Genomic DNA, 19001 nt, shown 5'->3' with positions numbered 1-19001 from the left:
AGATAATGTCACATAAATGTGAACTGGATATTTTCATGCATACTCTCCACACATGGTTTTTGGACACATGGTTTTGGAATATGTGATTTTTTCGAAAGTGAATGCAATCTCAATGGCAACGCAACAGCCATTTTACTCAGAGAAATTGCTCCTCCAGCTGAAGATAATAGCTAGCTCTCTGAGATAAAGTAGCAATGATTACATTTCTCTAAGGGAGACCTCTGACCTCCAGGTGAAATGAAGGTTATGTAGAGTCTGAGCTCTAGGTACTGAGGCTGTTTGCTGAAGTCTTTGTTCCCCGTTATTGATGCAGGGAATGGCTTTTAGCAAGACTACAGGAAATGAGCCCCTTCAGTCTACTTGCCAGCAATGTGAACCCGGAAATGTTGAGTACCCCAAAGTTTTATGTTATAAATGTACAGTATGGGTCCCCAGAATTTAGAAACTGCCAGATGCTAACTTGCATATGTTTGGCAATTGGCATAATTAGCATAATCACCTATATGGACAATATTTCAGCAACTGCTTGGCTGAAACAATATTGGAGTGGTTTTGGGGGTTATTGAGGATGCTGAATCCATTTCTGACATTTTAAAAATTCAAAATGGCCGTTTAAACCAGAAGTGGCCATATTTCAACTCCCAGTGGGCCGATTTTAATGAATTTTGAGTCGATTTTGAGGTTATTTATATGCTTAATACATTGGACCTGCATTTCAAGCTGTTAAGTGTTGTCTTAACATAATCACTATCAAAATTTGGCAAAGTGAGTTATGCTAATATTAGCCAGCTAACAAGCTAACATTAGCTAACTAACTAGCTAGTAAATGAGCTAACGTTAACTAGCAATGCTAATCGCGATTAGCTTTTCGCCAGAAGACGGGATAAAGCTGATTGAAGAAATCGAAGACTTCGTCATCAACGCACGACGTAAGACCCGGGATATAAGCCGTAACGTGGCGAGGATCCATGATGAAAGCTGATACGGAAAGTAGTTCAAACTCAATCAAGCTTTATTGAGGAACATGCAATATGGAAATCAGACAGTCGTACAATTCGCTTTATAATGGCGGACAGGGGAGAAGCCCCTCAAACTCTTCCTCTGTTTCACCCACGGTGACACACAACAAACACAACCAATGACAGCAAAACACAAGTCAGACACATTCATACAAGATAATAACTAGGCTATTTACAACAGTTAGAAGGCAACAGTCGCGCACGAACCCAATAAAGTGTCCCGTGCACGATGCATGCTGGGAGCTGCCCGCCAATCCCACCGGAACAGCCCCCGGACACTACATTGCCCCCACCCGAGGGGCCTGTCGTCCCTGATGGCCCTTGAATCCAGGACACAGTCCTCCAGGTGCTGCGGCGTCCTCCAGGTGCTGCGGTAACCTCCGCCGCCGTCTTGGGCGTTCAGGAGAGCTGGTCATGCGGGGTGAGTCAGGGGGTGCCCTAGGGCCCTGGCCAAGGGAGTGGGCGCCTCAGCTCCCATGGTTGCCGTCTCTGCCAACAGCCAGTAGGGGGCCAGCTGGTCGTGATGCAGCACTACGGCCCGGTCATGATCCTTCGTCCGCACCCAGTAGACCATGTCAGATGCTTTGTACAGGACTTGGCACAGCCCCTCCCATTGGCTGGTGAGCTTTGGCGACACTCCCTTCTTGCGGCGTGGGGTGTACACCCAGACCTGGTCCCCTGGGGCGAAGTCCCATCCCCGACAGCGGGTGTCGTAGGCCCTCTTCTGCCGCACTCCGGTGTTGGCCTGGGCTCGGCTGGTGTAGTCGTGGACCACCTGTAGGCGATCCCTCAGTCTACGAAAGTAGTCCATTTTCTTTTCCCCCGGCAGTCTCAGGCTCGGGCGGGGCCCGGAAGACCAAGTCCATGAGGGCAGCAGGTGTGCACTAGCTGGACTCCTGGACAGCAGTCTGGTAGGACCACAGGACCAGGGGCAGGTGGCGGTCCCAGTCCCGCTGGTGTTGGCTGGTGAGGATAGCGAGGTGGGTGGTCAGGGTGCGATTGAACCGCTCCACCAGCCCGTCGCTTTGAGGATGGAGCGGTGTCATCCTCGTCTTGTTCACCTCTAGCCGCCAGCACACCTCACTGAAGACTTGGGACTTGAAGTCCCGCCCCTGGTCGCTGTGGAGCTCGGCGGGGACCCCGAAGCTGTGGTGGTGGCACTCTGATCTGGCACCGCGTACGCCTCGGGCCACTTTGTGAAGTAGTCTATAGCCACGAGGACATAGCGGCTGCCGAAGTCGGTGATGGGAAAGGGCCCAAGGATGTCCACCCCTACTCGCTCCATCGGGGCCCCCACCAAATACTGCTGTGGCAGTTGGTCCCTTCTGGGCGGTGCAGGAGTTGCAGAAATGCACGTGTAGTCCACGTCTCATCGATAGCCAGGCCAGTAGAACCACCCCCTGAGGCGGTGGAGGGTCTTGGCATTCCCGTAATGCCCCACACCCACCGAGGACAATCTGGAGAACCTGGGGACGGAGCACACCAATAGCTGCCGGAGGTCGTTCCCTCGTCCAGGAGCCTGCCACCTCTGGTACGCCAACCCATCGTGGAGCTCAAAGTTGCCCCATTGAGAGTGGTAGGCCTTTACCTCGGGCCCCAGTGCTGACACCTCTGTCCACTCAGGGCGCCGCCCCGTCTCCAGCCAGCCTCTCACCAGCACCAGGGTCACGTCTACCTCCAGCTGCTGCCTCAGTTGCTGCGTGGTCAACGGAAGCCACCCCTACTTGTTGCTGGTGATCTGGACGGCCGCCACCGTCGGCGTCATCTGGCCCTGTTCCTCTTGCCGCTGGCAGTAGCGCCACTCCAATGCCGCACGGGGCGCCGGGAGAGCGCATCGGCATTGCCATGGTGTCACCCTGCACGATGCTGGATTTCAAAGTCATACCCTTGAAGAGCCTCCAGCCATCAGGCCACCTGGCCCTCAGGATGCTTAAAGTTCAGAAGCCAGGTAAGTGAGGCGTGGTCGGTGCGGATGAGGAAGTGGCTGCCGTGCAAATACGGCCGGAAGTGCTGTAATGCCAGGACCACTGCCAGCAGCTCGCGTCGGTTTCTGCCCGACTCAGGGCACGACTGAAGTAGGCCACAGCACGGTCTCCATCTCCTCCCCGCTGGGAGAGGACAGCCCCGATTCCCCACGTTGCTGGCATCGGTGTCCACGATGAAGAACTGTTGGGCATCGGGGTAGGCCAAGACTGGGGCTTCAGTGAGGGTCTCCTTGAGTCGGATGAAGGCTGTAGCACAGGCGTCGTACCAGTCGAATGGTCGGCCCTTGTCGGTCAGGCGGTGGAGTGGGCTGGCGATGGTGGCGAAGTCCCTGACGAAGCGACGGTAGTATGACGCCAGGCCCAGGAAGCTTCGCAGCTCGCAGCTTAGCAGGGGTTAGCCAGCCTCGGAAGGCAGCCGCCTAGCTGGGTAAGCTTTCATCATGGATCCTCGCCACGTTACGGCTTATATCCTGAGTCTTACGTCGCGTGTTGATGACAAAGTCTTCAATTTCTTCAATCGGCTTCATCCCCTCTTCTGGCAAAAAGCTAATCGCGATTAGCATAGCTAGCTAACGTTTGCCCATTAGCTAGCTAGTTAGCTATTGTTAGCTTGTTAGCTAGCTAATATTAGCATAACTCACTTTGCCAACTTTTGATAGTGATTATATTAAGACAACACTTAACAGCTTGAAATGTCCAATGTGTTAAGCATATAAATAACCTCAAAATCTACTCAAAATTAATCAAAATCGGCCCACTGGGAGTTGAAATATGGCCACGTCTGGTTTAAACGGCCATTTTGAATTTTTAAAATGTCAGAAATGGACTCAGCATCCTCAATAAACCCCAAAACCACTCCAATATTGTCCAAAATCGGCCAAGCAGTTGCTGAAATATTGTCCATATAGGTGATTATGCTAATTAATGCTAATTATGCTAATTATGCAAAATGCCCAACATATGCAAGTTAGCATCTGGCAGTTTCTAAATGCTGGGGACCCATACTGTACATTTCTACCATAAAACCTTGAGGTACTCAACAATTCCAGGTTCAGAATAGGGCTCTATTGGCTGGCAAATAGACTACTTTGTGTGCTGAAGGCCAGGTTTCACACACCACTAGACAACCTCCAGACAGTTTTTATGGCCCTCATCACACTCTTGTTCTTACATTCTTTAAATAATTAAATAAAACAATAGCAGCAGTTTAATAGATACTGATTCAAGTTGTTCAAACTTTTGGAAATGTACCCTGAGGGAAGTGTTTAATTGGTACAGGAAGCACACATGCCATTTTAGTAGCCATGGCAGGTCAGAGTCAGAATAGCTTTCTGGATTCAGCCAACCTCTCTCCCTGGACTGTACCATTCAGAGCAGGAGGGAGGGGGTCTCACTTTGTCAGTGGAGTCCAAGTCGGCCCCATGCTCCAGGAGGCACTCCACGATGTCGCGGAAGCCCCTGGCGGAGGCGGTGAGGAGGGGGCTCTCCCCCTCCCGGTTCCTGACGTTGACGCTGCAGCCGGCTTCGCACAGGGCCCGGGCCACGGAGGAGTAGCCGTGCCAGGCCGCGCAGTGTAGGGGGGTCTCTTCCTCCTGTAGGGGGGGTGACACACACACCCTGACTATGGCTGGAAACTACAGCTGGGCACTCGAGTACCAAACAGTATCAACATCACTGCCAGGAGAGTGTCCATTCTCATTTCAGAAATAACATTGTAGCCACAAATTTTGGTTCTAGATTTTTCTTTTCCCGATGCTAAATCATCGGACTCAACTCAGCAGTGCCTTGGTTGAATACTGAGATCAGCTGATTGTTTGAATCAGGTGCTTTAGTACAGAGGTAGAACATAAATCTGACCACCCCCTAACCACACTTGCGTTATGGTAATAACTTACACTCTGACCCTTTTAACAGTGAAAAAGAGCTCATTGAACTACTACACTTATCTATTATTTGATGACTGTACGTCATCCATGATGTTAGCGCATTTGATACGTACCCTGTCGGTCAGGTTGGGGTTGGCGTGTATGCTGCACAGGTACTGGACCACGTCCACGTTCCCATACCTTGCCGCTACGTGAAGGGCTGTCTCTCCAGACTGGTGGGGGAAGAACAGGAAGTGACATCACGGCATGTGTTTATGACATTAAGTTTCCAAGTAAATAAATCTACAAAGGCTACAGGCTTGTTTCCTAGGTGAGACAGAACTGTTGACAGGGCTGTTGTACTCTTGTGACAGGTACTTCTAATTGGATAGCTGCAAAAAAAGGCAGCTGTATAAATGGATGAAGACTTGTGCCAAGCAAATTAATTTTGTAGCAATGAAAAGTTACCATCAAAAAGCAAAAATCTACAAACATAAAACAACCATTATTTATTTATTTCTTATTACAAAGTTACAGCCAACACATTAAATGTATTACGTATTTATGTAAACAAATAATTTATATACAAACATAATTACGTATCAGAAGTAAGATTCAGTTGGCCGTGTACCATTTCTCGAGCCACTGAACTGGAGCAATACTAATGATGGACACAGTCAAAAATTCTCGCCCCGACAGATAACCATGGCAACCGAAAATAAGCCGATAAAGGCGAACAATCGTGCAAATCTGCAGCCAGGGCCCGTTTGAAGAAGGCCACCTCCGGAGCAATGCGACGCACAAGGCCCTGACTGAAATTTGAGGGCCTGTCTGAGAGCAGCCAGGAGATGGAGTTACCTTATCTTGGATGTCCAGAGGGCATTCCTTTTCATGTAGGAATTTCAAGGTTCCAACATGGCCGTGCCTCGCAGCGTAGTACACAGCGTTCGATCCAGACTGCGGGACGGAGGGCGGTTTGGCGGTTAAACATTGCCTAATGATGCCTCGAAAGAACATTATTTATGCATTTATAACGAGCCAAGCTCTACATTCATAAGAAAATAAATAAACAACCCACACTGATTTTTCTTTTTTAAAGATGAAGGTGAAGGATTTACCTTTAAATACACAATACACAATCTACATAAGTGAAATGTTATTAATCTTCTGACAAACCTTCAATAGCAAGAATATGGTTCAATTACTGTGCCCCTCCTTGAAATAACATTTCTAGGTCAAACAACATTTAAGGAAAAATGTAGTGGCAAACAACAGTGAAAAAAGTCACCATGCAATAAACAACAAAAAAAAATAGCTAAATTAGGTAACATGCTAAATTAGGGTCTGAATTTGTCACATTGGCAGCAAATGGCTATCCGAAAAAGGCTCAGGTAAAATTAGCCAATTAAGGGCGTGGCGCGCGGGGGGGGGCACGCAAACCTTGTCATGGGCCTGGATTTCCGCTCCCTTCCTCATGAGCACGTCAATGATCTGGATGTTTCCGCAGCCAGCCGCTATTAGAAGAGGGGGAGTTCCGTGCTGAAATAAACAAACAAACAAATAAATAAATAAATAAATAATTTAAAAACAAGTGAACGTTTTAAACATTACAGTCTGAGACAGGACCTGCACATCCCCAAAATGTCCAAAAAGAGAAAGGAAGGACTCGATGCACAAATATATTTTCGCACTTTATTTCTTTAAACCAAAGTTTCCCTTCCTGTAGTAGTTAGCTGTGACAAAGGACTTGGGCTAAATTAGCATCATTCCAATCATCGGCACGTAGTCTGTCCCTAATGGCTACATGCTTGTTTTTCTCAATTCTCAACAGCAGTTTAAATGTTCCTGCTGACGGGTGATGATTCCACTAATTTGTAAAGAACGAGGAAGAGGGTTGATATGAATAAACTGCGAGATTGGAGACGGTCCCTTAATACAGACGTGCACAGCTGGACACCTTGCGAAGCAATCAACACTGGAAGCATCTCCTCCTTGCTAAATAAAGATTTCATCACAACTCATCCTTCTTCGCACTTTTAGCTGTTACTTCAACCGTCCATATTCCTCCGGCACTTCATGAAGCAAGCGATGCACAAGTCCTTTTGCAAGCGGTTTGAAAAATCTACATTTATTCCTTCACATTCTTTGGTTTAGTGCTCGCCGTGCATCGCACAGAAAGTGGTATGTGTTTACTGAATTCACTTGTGCTTGGATGATTTTGTTCTCCACTGAGGTGCTAATGAAATCCCGCAGACTCGCAGTAGATTCCAAAATTGAAAATGGAGATAATTATTCAACAATTCATGCTAATTAGCCTGCAATCACTAGGCTGATTTTGAAGAAGATTCAAGAGAAATTTACCAAAAACTCAAAAGGTTTTAAATAAATGTCTTAATAAAAATGTTTGTGACTGGAGACTGCTTTTGAAAAGGGATGGGGGGTAGGGATGTGAAAACTTCTTTGTCATCAATCTCTATTCTGTAGCACATTAGTGTGTGGGTATAGGGTTTGGTCCCGGAGCTAATAGTGGGGTCTGTATTTCTGCTTACCTTGTTTGGCTGGTTCACATCGTAACTTGTTAGGGATCCAAGAAGGTGCTGTAGACCCGGCACGTTGTCGTCATTAATGGCGTGAATGATCGCCTTCATCACAAAAGAGTCTTCCTCATCCTGCAGACAAAAAAAACACAGCAAGGTTAGTCTCTATTAGCCTGTCTTGCACATTGGTTTACTGCCTGGGTAAACCAATTGGTTTACCCCCCCCCCCCCCCCATCGCAACCTTTATAAAGCCTTTTTTTAAATGCAACCCCTTTTAAATTATAATGGGGGTCCTCAAGATGCCTTTGAGCCTCGGTGGAGGGTCTCTGGATCATAACCGGCTGAAACCCCTAGTTTACTGCATAAATGGACCACAGAGTACAAGCATTAACGCAATTCACAGTGGATGTGCTTTCATTGTGAAGAAAAATAACTTTTCTGTTGTAGCCTTCAGCTGTTTGGCCACACAGCTGAATAAAAATGGGAAAAATCATTAATAATTTCATTGGTAACATACTTCAAGTTGTCATCTGCTGTCACATACATATATCCTGAAAACATAACCTTAACAGTATATAACAGTCACGGTTTTCCACAATCCAGTTGTGCTTCATTGTATAACGGCCTCTCTTTTAAAAAAAAAACAAGGCCTGTGGTATGTTAATCCCATTAAATAATGCACATGCCTGAGAAAAAAAAAAACACTGCCTTTTTTCCCTGACAGAGTAAGCTCACCATGTGACCCAATAACCTCCAACAGAACTTGACAGCACTGACACCAGATCGAGTCCTCAGCTCTCCAGCCAGAATCTAACAGCTACGGGGAGAAGGCTCTGCCCAGCCAAGCATTCACAGCGCGTATTAGCGCTAGCCTGGGTTTAGCGCATACTACAGTGCGTTCACATCGGTAAGCGTGACCGAACCGAACAGGACCTGGTTAAGTTACAAGTCCCATTAACCCTTTAAGGTGTACGATCATAAATAATCTATTAGAATGTTCTTAACTGAACATTCTAATGCTAATGTAACAATCACTACTGGTAATTGAGAGCAAAGTAATTCTAGAACACTGATTTAAAATGTTGGGGAAAAACATTCTAAAAAGCGTACTCTTCTAATGGTTAAAAGGGAGGCACTGTAAAAACTAATAATGACCATATTCGCTATTAACCATACACTATTAGCCTAAGCATTGTCCAATTATGCTTAAAAGTCACAAAGGCTGAAAGCGCCATTTTCTATTTTCCTCTTTTAATTCCTCCCGTAAGTCTTGATCATGCAGCTCAGCTTCAGGCGAGTGTGGCCTCTATCTCCCCTTTACAGGCAATTTGGCTTTCAAGCCTTGAGGCTTCTTGAAACACACACTGGTTTTAATACTCTGTCCATATAAGTACCTTCCCTTGTAATGGAATGATGGACACTACAAAGGGAAATACAGTAAAAAAATTAAATAAAAAAAAACCATTAAAAAAAACACAACCCAGCAAAATATAAACCGTTCTAAAAAAAATAAATATATCTGCTATCTTACACATCTGTTTGCAATTGTGAATTCCTCTCTATTGTACACTTTAAAAGAATTGTGAAAATGTCATGGCAAAATGCTGTATTAAATAAACATATTTGATTGACTGACGGATGAACTTGTATCAACTCTTTTCCTGCAATTTTGCACGCGGACAGTCTTACACCTCGCTTCTCGTTTTCTCCCTGGGATGGCAATGTGATAATCATTCTGCCCACACGCCACTAATCCTGTCTCCAAAAACCTAGCGGGTTCTCTCCAAAAAAAGCCTTTCTTTGAACATTCCTCTGACTAATCCGCAAAAGTGTCCTGTTGTAAAATGTTCACCGATTGTCTTACTTTGACATCAGCTGGTGACATAAAGCTGTATTTTCTTTAAAAGCAGCTTTAGCGATTTAACCTGTATTTTTTATTTATTTACATAAATCAATGTAAAACAGCATTGAAACTAAATCAGGTCACAAAGTGAGAAGACATTGTTTATACATCTCAGTTTTGTCCTGTTTCCCCCCTATGGGTTTGGGTAAAAGCAGAACACTCTGTGCAGACTTTACCCAACACTGGTGCTTCACTTTACCGGCCTGTACCACTGAAATCAAGAGTGGCGCTATTCTTTTCATTCATACCGCCGTCTTTTATAAACACGTCCATGTGAATGCCTCCATTCAAGGTGGAACAACCGCCATTTGTATCTTAGACCCGTTAAATACCTTGAACAAAGTGGTCAACTGTTAATGCCACATAAATCATTAACCATTTTCTTGGGGGGGTGGGGGGTGCGGGTGTGGATGGGGGGGGGGTTTATAAAGGTGCATGTTTGAACCTCATCGCAGGGAATGGTGAAGGATTACGCCACGGTTTATTGACTCATTTTCACTTCCTCGGGCAAACACCGAGCCGGGATTATACAAACCCCTCGGTCCTTTGTGCAGTCTAGTTCATTAACCTCGCCGAAGCCCGCCACCGAGGCCTCTGAGGTTTAACCCTGCGAAGGCGCTGCAAACCAGAGCTGCAGGTTCGCGTTTCCCAGGGGGCTTCTCACCCGTGACTCAGGCGACTGAACAAACACACTCCACGGCGGTGTTAGCATGCGGGCAAAGCAAACACATACTGAGGCTGTCGAGCGATAACAGTTACCGGCACGACGGCATGTCAAACCATTCTGAAAACAGAAAACGGGCCATTCACTGGTGCAATTTTGGGAGGGGGAGAGGGGTGGTCCTATTTCCCCCTCTCTTTCTTAATTTTAATCGCAGGTGCCTTACCAAGGTGTCGTCGCTGCGGGCAACGCTCATGTTGCTCCGGGACAAGAAGGATCTAGAGAGCCTGTTGCACAGGGAGATGAGCCGCACTGATTGCTGTGGAGGGGGAAACAGAGCAACTTCTTCACATTCTACCATATGTCAGCCCGAACTGCAAACTTAATCATTTTGAACTTTCATGCAGTTTTCTTTCAAATGTGTGCAATAATCGCAGTAAATCAGAGGTTCTCTACAATGACCTTCCCTTTCTCCAAAAGACAATTGCCTTACTGTTGTGATTACAGACCCTGTTTAACCAAACACCAACACAGAGTAAATGGATTTGCCCTTTTGTAAATGAGACATACTAATTGTCTGCGAGTCACGAACATATCATCTGTTTTCATTAGTTGTCGGACAGCCGTTTGATTTCCCTCTTAATTTCCACCTGTTATGCATGTTTTTTTAAAACCAGTGATTGGCAGCTGGATCAAGGTTATGAGTAATCCATTCCTGAATGTCAAACTCAGAAGCAAACATTTATTGCTCACAAACTATTTACACATACACAAACATTAGACTACATAAATTATGGGTCTATTTGTCATGGGTGAAAGTTAGTTCTAGTTCTCTCCTGTAGTGTCGCATGAACTGTACAGTGGAAATAGGTCAGTCATTTGCAAGTGAGAGTGTCAGGACAATGTCCATGATTCCGCCTCAGTATTCCTTTCATATGAGAGGATAGCACAGCAGGAAGTCAAGAGGCTAAATCGGCTATTCCAAATCAGGGATGAAAAAAAGGGAGGCTTTAAAAAAAGATACAATGCATCACACTACCTTCCATTTTCTCCTGGCTGCGAACTTCTTAAACTTCTCCATGTTGACTGCAGATTCCTTCCTGCTAAGTGCTTGTTGCGTGTCCTTTGGCTGAGGAAAACAGACAGGCACGTGTAACACTCCTTTTTGGCAGTTCACAACGATCTGCACTCATTTAACAAAATAAATATGGTGGACCAACCTTGATCCAAGGATGTTGTAGGCTGTCCTGAATTGTCATTCTTTTTCTGCAGGGGCAAAAATAAGAGAGAGACCATGAGACTAAAAAGAGCAGTAAATAGTTTCTAACAATAGTTGGAAGGCCTCAGTGGCATTGTTCACTAGGAGCAGTTGTCTTTATGCAGGCAGCTATGATAACTACATTCATGGCTATGAATTGGGAATCCCTGGGGTGTTGATCGTTTTAAACAGTATCACATTATTGAAAATCACTTTGCAACCCCAGTTGAACTAGCATAGATAATAGCTTCTCTGTCTGTCAGCTTAGTTCTCATTCAGTACTCCAGAAGAACTGAATTAGGCTACACCACAAACACAATAAAAGTGAAACAGGAACACACTGCCAGACGAATAGTGAACTACAGCCTAACAAGGCTCAGTCTGTGGTTGCCGCACACAGGCAAACAATAGGATGTGTTATTGCCAAAACATTTATGCATTCCAAGGCCATGAAAATAGGCTGAAGGCTACCACAACTGACACCACAGAGGAAGAAAAAAAAACAGAGCGTGAAAAAAGCTCCCCGTGCTTTGCCTGTTTCAGGTTCCTCTTACTGAAAACAATACAATAAAAGTGGAACTCCAATTTAAGACATCAGCTGTGTCTGGTTCTATGCGGTAAATGTGGATCAGAACTGTACTGCTTTTCTTTACACTGAACACTGGCCAGTCTGGTGAATATGCGACCTTATTTGTACTTGAATATTATGAATTAAACCATTACAGAGATCGATTAGCGTACTTTGGATCTTTGATCAGCAGCCTTGCGATGAAGTCTTTGGCCAGGGCGCTGGTGTTGCTGAAGAACTCCTCGTCGAACTCGTAGTTGACGGCGGAGACGTTGGCCAGAGTCTCCTGCTTGTTGTCCCCGAGGAAGGGGGAGGCGCCGCTCAAACTGAAGGGGGAGGACGGAAAAACAGAAAAGCGGCGGTTCAGCAGCGGGATGGAATACATTAGCATGTGGATAAACGGGATGGAATACATTAGCACGTGGATAAACGGGATGGAATACATTAGCACGTGGATAAACGGGATGGAATACATTAGCACGTGGATAAACGGGATGGAATACATTAGCACGTGGATAAACGGGATGGAATACATTAGCACGTGGATAAACGGGATGGAATACATTAGCACGTGGATAAACGGGATGCAAAGAATTAAGCCGGTGACATTCGGCCCCTGCGGAAATACAGAAGTACAGGATGTTGTATGCGCAGTCATGATGACAGAATCAACCGGCAGGACACGATCAAGAAGACAAAAGAACCAGGAGATCGGAAGTCAAAAGCAGCTTTAAAAAAAAAAAAAAAAAAAAAAAGCCAACTGGACTGCTGACAGATCTGTTGGCTGCGTTTCTCGTTTACTGTGCACAGGAACAAATCACTGTGATAAGCGTGTCCCCACTCAGAACCTCCTTATTAATTGCTTACTGCATGCTGTACTCATCATCATCCAGGACAACTCGACCAACGGAACATGATTTCAAATAGGAGAGGCCGATAACAGGAGCTCTGAGCAGATGCATCGCTTACGTCACACGGCAAAGCTGTGTCAATGTAAATGCCTTAAACAGGTCTGAAAAGGCTGATTCTGTTCAAAAAACAAGCTATACAACTGGCAACAACTATGCGGTCACATAGAAAAGAGTGAAGGATCATGGGACACGGACATAACATTTTGTACTGTCTGGGGGTTTAACAATCCTAGTCCTGACTACAATGCTTAGAAGAATGAAATCTTCACTCCCACGCTTGTCGGCAAGTGAGTCCTAAAATTAAGGACACCACAGGCAAAGTAACACTCGGCACACAGTGGTACAAACAGCACCCATTTCAGGCGCAGGCCTACACCCACCCCTAACTTAAAAGAAAAAATAAGATGACATGCCACTTCAGAATGCAGCTCTTTATTTTTTGCCTAAATGGAAAAAGGAGCTTGTTTTTCCAAGGCATTCGATTCTAGTACCATTGCACAACAGGTAATGACATTTCAAGAGAAGAGACTGCGCACGTTTTTCCAGCGGTCTTGCGTAAATATGCTTGCCCACATTTTGTTATTGCTACATCATAAGCCGTTCCAAACATTGCCGGCCAATGAACAATGAAGTTTTCCTGAGGCATAAATAAATTTGAAGCGAAAGCTCCTACAAAAAGCCAAAAGCAAAATAAACTGGCAATAATAATAAAAACATAAAATAAAACAAAATAAAATGATATAATAATAATAATAATAATAAAATGAAATAATAATAATAATAATAATAATAATAATTTGACAAATGAAGACTTGGTAGCTATAGTGACTGAGCTGGGAAACGGGAGGTTGTGATAACCATTCCCGATTCACGTCTATTTTTACCCAGCCTTGACAGGAACGTGGGAGGCCCGGGGCTGGAGACGATCGGATTGGGGGGGCGGGCGGGTTGGGGGTGGGGGGGGGATGCGTCGGAAGGAGAGGACCTCCTCTCCTCGTTTGCGGGAGAACTGCTAATCGCGTGACCAATCGCTGTGTCCGTACCGTGCAGGTGGGGAGGGGAAAAAGCCAAAGCCCGTCGGGTTTCGCAGGAACCCGCACGCGGAAGTCACGGGGACGGGGGCGGGGGGCACAGCGGCTGATGATTTGCATTTCAATTTGGGAGTAGGCGGATTTGTTTTTGTCAGGGCCGGAGCCTCCTTCCCAGCCGCTTATCTACTGAAGCAGAAAGGCGTCGTTTTCATTACAGACACGTTCACGCGGCGGTCAGAACCAGCTGGTCCCTCGCACAGGAGCATGGGAAAACAACCACGATCGCTCTGCAAAAGACTGCCACTAGCACCGACAAAGAGACACACACCAACTAATAACCGTTTCAGGTTCTGAGGGCTGCATTGTAATGACTCTTCGTAGATGGCACAATTATTTTTTTTTCCCCCGACTACCAGCCAAGCCAATGCACATCAACCTCAAAAAAGCAAATCATCACATCCATTATAATTCATTCAAAACAAATAGTCATTTGTCCACACTCTATTCAGTTCTTCTGTCCACGTTTGTCCAAAATTTCCCCTTGATTTATTGTAGTTGAATGCACCGAATATCAAACGTACTTCCCTTAATAAACAAAGGCTTGTAATTATGCATTTAGGTGCTACTCTAGGCATGGAAGAACCATGTTAGATGTATATGTGTATAGCATTAACCATACTGCATCAAATACACCAAACATTACTACATTACATCACATCACATCACAGGCATTTAGCAGACGCTCTTATCCAGAGCGACTTACACAACTTTTTACGTTACTATTGTAATGATAATGATCATACTCACAGTATGTATGTTATCACCCCGACACTCCTGGAATTGAAAAAGAGCAGCGTTTCAGAACAGATATGAAAAAAACGCAGATTATCTGATTCACATCTGGTTCGGCGAATTAAACAAGCTGCTCTCACCACATGTCAGCTTCCAGTCCGAGAGGTTCATAATTCACCACTTCTGGAGCTACAGAAACGATACAATAAAAAAAATATATTGAAACATGCGACAGATAACAGTCAAAATGCATAATGACATAGAAGCCACACATCAATCAATCTATTTGCACTGTATACACACATTTGTCCCTGAATATATGCCCTTAAAACCAACATTATGTTTTACAATTATTGACATAGACTAATGATAGACCGATGTCATCAACTTTGGTCAGCTGGCTGACGGGGGAAGTGGGAGGAGGGGGAAGTCAAAGATAGGCAGTCAATCGATAAATCTCTCTTTATGAACCTTTATGAACAGATACATAATGCTTTTATTCAGTGAATTCTTTTTCAGTTGCTGATATTTGGTGAGAGATGTGTTTGGGTCGCGTGAGAGCGTGAGACAGAGCCTAACAGCATGTCCCGCACAGCATAACCGCGAGAGCTGCCAACTCCGATGTCCGTTTATGAAACCTCATGTGAGATTGATCGTTTATGGAAACTCAGCACACAAATCTCCAAGTAATTCTAATTGGTTTTCCCAATCTTGGTGGTCCCCTGTTGTGGCCCCAGAAACCCCTGGGGGCCTGGCTGAAGCTGTCATTGTTTGCACTGTAATACCACCCCTGCCAAAACTGCCCCCCCGACTGCAACTGGCAACCGTTCTCCACATGCTGCAATTGGCTGTTGTTCTAAGACGCAAAAGATTAGGCGAAGGTCGGGTCAGGTCGGACCGCTCCGGACTGAACGGACCCGGCGCTGCCAGCATCCAGCTGGCAGCCCTTCAGGAGCGGGTCGGGGGGGGGGGGGGAGCTGCGGTGGGGACTGACCTACGAATTCCGGAGTCCCAAAGATGTTTTTGAAATCGTTGCCAAAGTCGATCTTGTGAGCCAGGCCAAAGTCGATGAGCTTAATTCGCGGGTGAGGAACCGTTCTGTTCAGCAACATGATGTTCTCCGGCTGGGAGGGAGGGAGGGAGGGAGAGAGGGAGCAAGTGTGAGAGAGAGATGAGAGGGAGAGAAATGTGTGTGTGTGTGTGTGTGTGAAAGAGAGAGAGAGCGTGAGATAATGTGTGCATGCGTGTGTGAGAGTGTGTGTGAGAGAGAGAGGGAGGGAGAGTGAGAGAGATGAGAGGGAGAGAGAGTGTGTGTGTGTGTGTATATGTGAGAGGGAGAGAGAGGATGTGTGTGTGTGTGTGTGTGTGTGTTTGTGTGTGAGAAAGAGAGAGAGAGCGCAAGAGAATGTGTGCATGTGTGTGTGTGTAAGCGTGTGAGAGAGAGAGAAAGAGAGAGGGAGGGAGAGAGGGAGCCAGAGAGAGCGAGGCAGAGAGACAGTGAGACAGAGAGAGAGAGATACAGAGAGAGAGAGAGAGACAGGAAGAATTGTTGTTGAGAACAGAGATAGGAAAGAGCCATCACAGATGGAAATCACATGCAAACCAAGAAGTCATTGCTGGAAAGTGGAACCCTGTCCAAGCCCTTCCATAACATAATCCAGGACTGAATTCCCATGGTAACAATCCTGGCTTCATAGTGCTGCTGTGTGCTAACAGACCGCAGAGCTGTTTTAGTTAAGCCTCACAAAGAAAATTGATACCATGATGATTATTTTATAATGACTCATGCAGACAGCAGACACCTTTATCCAAGGCACTTAACAGCTTGCTTGTTACATGCAATCCTTTCAATAAAGCTGGATATTAACTGGCACAATTTAACTTAAGCACCTTGCTTAATACCACAATGGTAAAGCCCCACCTGTGAATTCAACCAGACTTTGGGTTGCTAGCCTAGCTCCGTTAGCACTAATGACAAAAGTCATTTCAAGAGCATCGGTTAATAAATATCTAGACTGAGATGTACATGTACATTTTTTCTGCCTGCAGTAGAACAGTTGGAAAGCCTACCCTTTCAAAATGGCTACATCTCTGTTTGTTTATTCAGCTCTCTACTTGTCACTCTGCCGTACTTCCTGCTGTCTAGCGCTAAAGCTACAGATGAAAGGCAAATGGGTCAGAGATGAACAAAGTACACTTGTCATGCGTATACTGAGCAGAGAAGAGTTAATGAGAAAGACAAGAGGATAATAACGCAGTGTGGAAGTGTGTCGAGTATCACGCGGCTAGTTAGCATTCGGCCGTTTGGCTCCATGGCCGCAGACAGGGGGGCCGCGGGGTCGCAGTTTCAGACGGGGCGGTGAAACGGGCGGCTTTGAGCGGGTCGTCAGCTCGCCGTGCCCTGCCCCCGTGGGGCGTACCTTCAGGTCGAAGTGGGCGATCCGCTTAGAGTGCAGGTAGAAGACGCCGTCCAGGATCTGCTTGAGAAATTCGGTGGCCTCCTCCTCGGTCAGGGACTCTTTCTCCGCCAGGAAGTCGAAAAGCTCTCCCCCCGCGACTCTGAATGGAGAAAGGTGGGGGTGTGGGGATCGGGGGTGTTAAGACGCTCGTATCAGACATAGACGTTAAGGAGATCAGGCCCGTTGGGTCTAGGCTCGCTGAATACATGCGACTTAATCCGACGTTTGTGAAAGATCAAGGCACCGAAACATTTCTCTGGTTATGCGAATGCCTTCAGAATTTATCCTCTTAAACACAGGAGACATGCAGAAAGCATGCAGCTGCATGCATGATGTCCCTGTGCAACAAAGCCGGAGACTACAACTCCAGAGACTACAACTCCCAGCAACGGTTGTGATCATCGTTCCCTCCAACAACATCTACCTGACAACCTGCAACAATAGCTTACTGTTCTGCACTTGAAGTAAACCCTTAATTTACAAATCACAGCTTTCATGGCTGTCAAGCTTTTTTTCTCTCTTTTTTTTTTTTTGCACACAAAAAGACGAGACATTTAATTGAATATTCAAGACAGCAATTTGAATTCGGATTTTCGGGATTTTCAATCTTTGGTGATGGTTATAATTATGGTTCTGTGCATGCGTGTGTCAGATGTGGCATGATCCAGGCCTGTTTTTGTTTAACGAGGTGGTGGGGTGGGGGTGGGGTGGGGGGAGGGGGGTGTATAGTGGAACAGCTGCAGAGCTGTGACAAGATAATACTGCTTGATAACAGAGCCTTGAGAGTGACTGGCCATAACAAACAAGACCCCAGCTGAAAAAACAACCGCTAACGCTGAGGTTTCCCTACCCACCTGCCACAATCTAACCAGTCAAACGCACACAAAGCTTTGGTTCAGAAATCTCTGTCAGGTTTACTAAAAGCCCAGCATTGTACCACGCCAGTCCTACGAAAACCTCTTTTGTAAGTGCATTTTATATTCGAAAAACCCTTTTATAAACAACCTTTCATCCCCAGTGTAATTCCTCCCTGATTTTTATTGCCCAGTCGTTGTTGTAGGCCTTTAGGAAATTATAAAGCCATCCCAACACCAGAAAATCCTCCATCAATTCAGGAAGGCTCACAATAGCGCACGCACCTTGTAAACACACCCAGCCGGCTGGCTCTTAACACATTGCCAAATTCAACACGCTAGTGACTAAATACAATTTAGCAAAGATGAGTCGAGGAGCAATCTGAGGAGCCTTCTTTCAGTTAGAAAGGTCAAAGGTCACTGGCTTTCTCAAGCCACCACTGAGTAGGTTTCAGAGTAAACAGCGCTCCATTGGGCTAACGCAGTATAAATATGTGACCGATGCACAAATATTGACCGCGTTCGGGGCGGGGCTTCCAACAGCATGCGGTCCGAGACGGTGACGCCATTCCGGCGCTTCTTCCGGCACGTCGTCAAAGCAGCCGAAGCGCGTCAATCGCTCCTGTCTGTCGGGCGGAGCGAAACGAAGCGAAAGGCGGAGCGTGATTCCAGAGAAGCGCGGGCGAAGTGGCGTGCCTGTGTGTGATCGCTGCACCAGGCTCAACCGGTCTGGCCAGCGGGGAGAGAACCGGCCCGGCGGGTTTTTCCCTCACACAGTTAAAGCGCTTCTGCCCCGACCCGCGGGGGAAGCCAGCTGATTGATTTGTGTATTGACGCGACGGCTCAGGTGAGCTGGGGTAAGACTAACAAGCAACAGATAAATGAATAACCAAATGAGTAACTAGCACGAATATGCCCTTTTACAAAGGCTAAAACTGCACTGTTTATTCTTTCTTTATCAAGTGAAAATGTGGTGCTTGGAGGACAACTGAAAGTGTGCAAAATTAGCTTGTTTCCTTGGATTCTGAAGTTTTTCTCATTTCCAGCCAAAATGAAACCGATAATAAAACAATAATACAAATATAGGTAGTGCTGGAAATATTAACTGTAATTGAAATGTAGTCCTTAGCTGTATGTTTTCAAATACAGATGCCGAA

General features: G+C 46.0%; 1 protein-coding gene across 3 annotated transcripts in view; it reads right to left on the bottom strand.

Annotated features, from left to right (window-relative positions):
- The window catches only part of dapk1 (death-associated protein kinase 1), a 60538-nt gene that overhangs the window by 14889 nt on the left and 26648 nt on the right, over positions 1–19001 (bottom strand). For all 3 annotated transcript variants that reach the window (XM_064296597.1, XM_064296598.1, XM_064296599.1), the window contains exons 4-16: positions 16952–17090; positions 15526–15655; positions 14672–14720; positions 14547–14573; positions 11971–12123; positions 11192–11237; positions 11011–11100; positions 10198–10290; positions 7419–7538; positions 6310–6408; positions 5728–5826; positions 5004–5102; positions 4399–4596 (exon numbers count right to left, since the gene is read on the bottom strand). In XM_064296597.1, the coding sequence (XP_064152667.1) occupies positions 4399–4596; positions 5004–5102; positions 5728–5826; positions 6310–6408; positions 7419–7538; positions 10198–10290; positions 11011–11100; positions 11192–11237; positions 11971–12123; positions 14547–14573; positions 14672–14720; positions 15526–15655; positions 16952–17090 (1342 nt within the window). The remainder of the gene's footprint in view (positions 1–4398; positions 4597–5003; positions 5103–5727; positions 5827–6309; positions 6409–7418; positions 7539–10197; positions 10291–11010; positions 11101–11191; positions 11238–11970; positions 12124–14546; positions 14574–14671; positions 14721–15525; positions 15656–16951; positions 17091–19001) is intronic.

The sequence above is a fragment of the Anguilla rostrata genome, chromosome 10 (assembly GCF_018555375.3).
Source record: "Anguilla rostrata isolate EN2019 chromosome 10, ASM1855537v3, whole genome shotgun sequence".
NCBI classification, from domain to species: domain Eukaryota; kingdom Metazoa; phylum Chordata; class Actinopteri; order Anguilliformes; family Anguillidae; genus Anguilla; species Anguilla rostrata.
The sequence above is the reverse complement of the archived record's forward strand: the minus strand, read 5'-3'. Positions and strand labels throughout refer to the sequence as shown.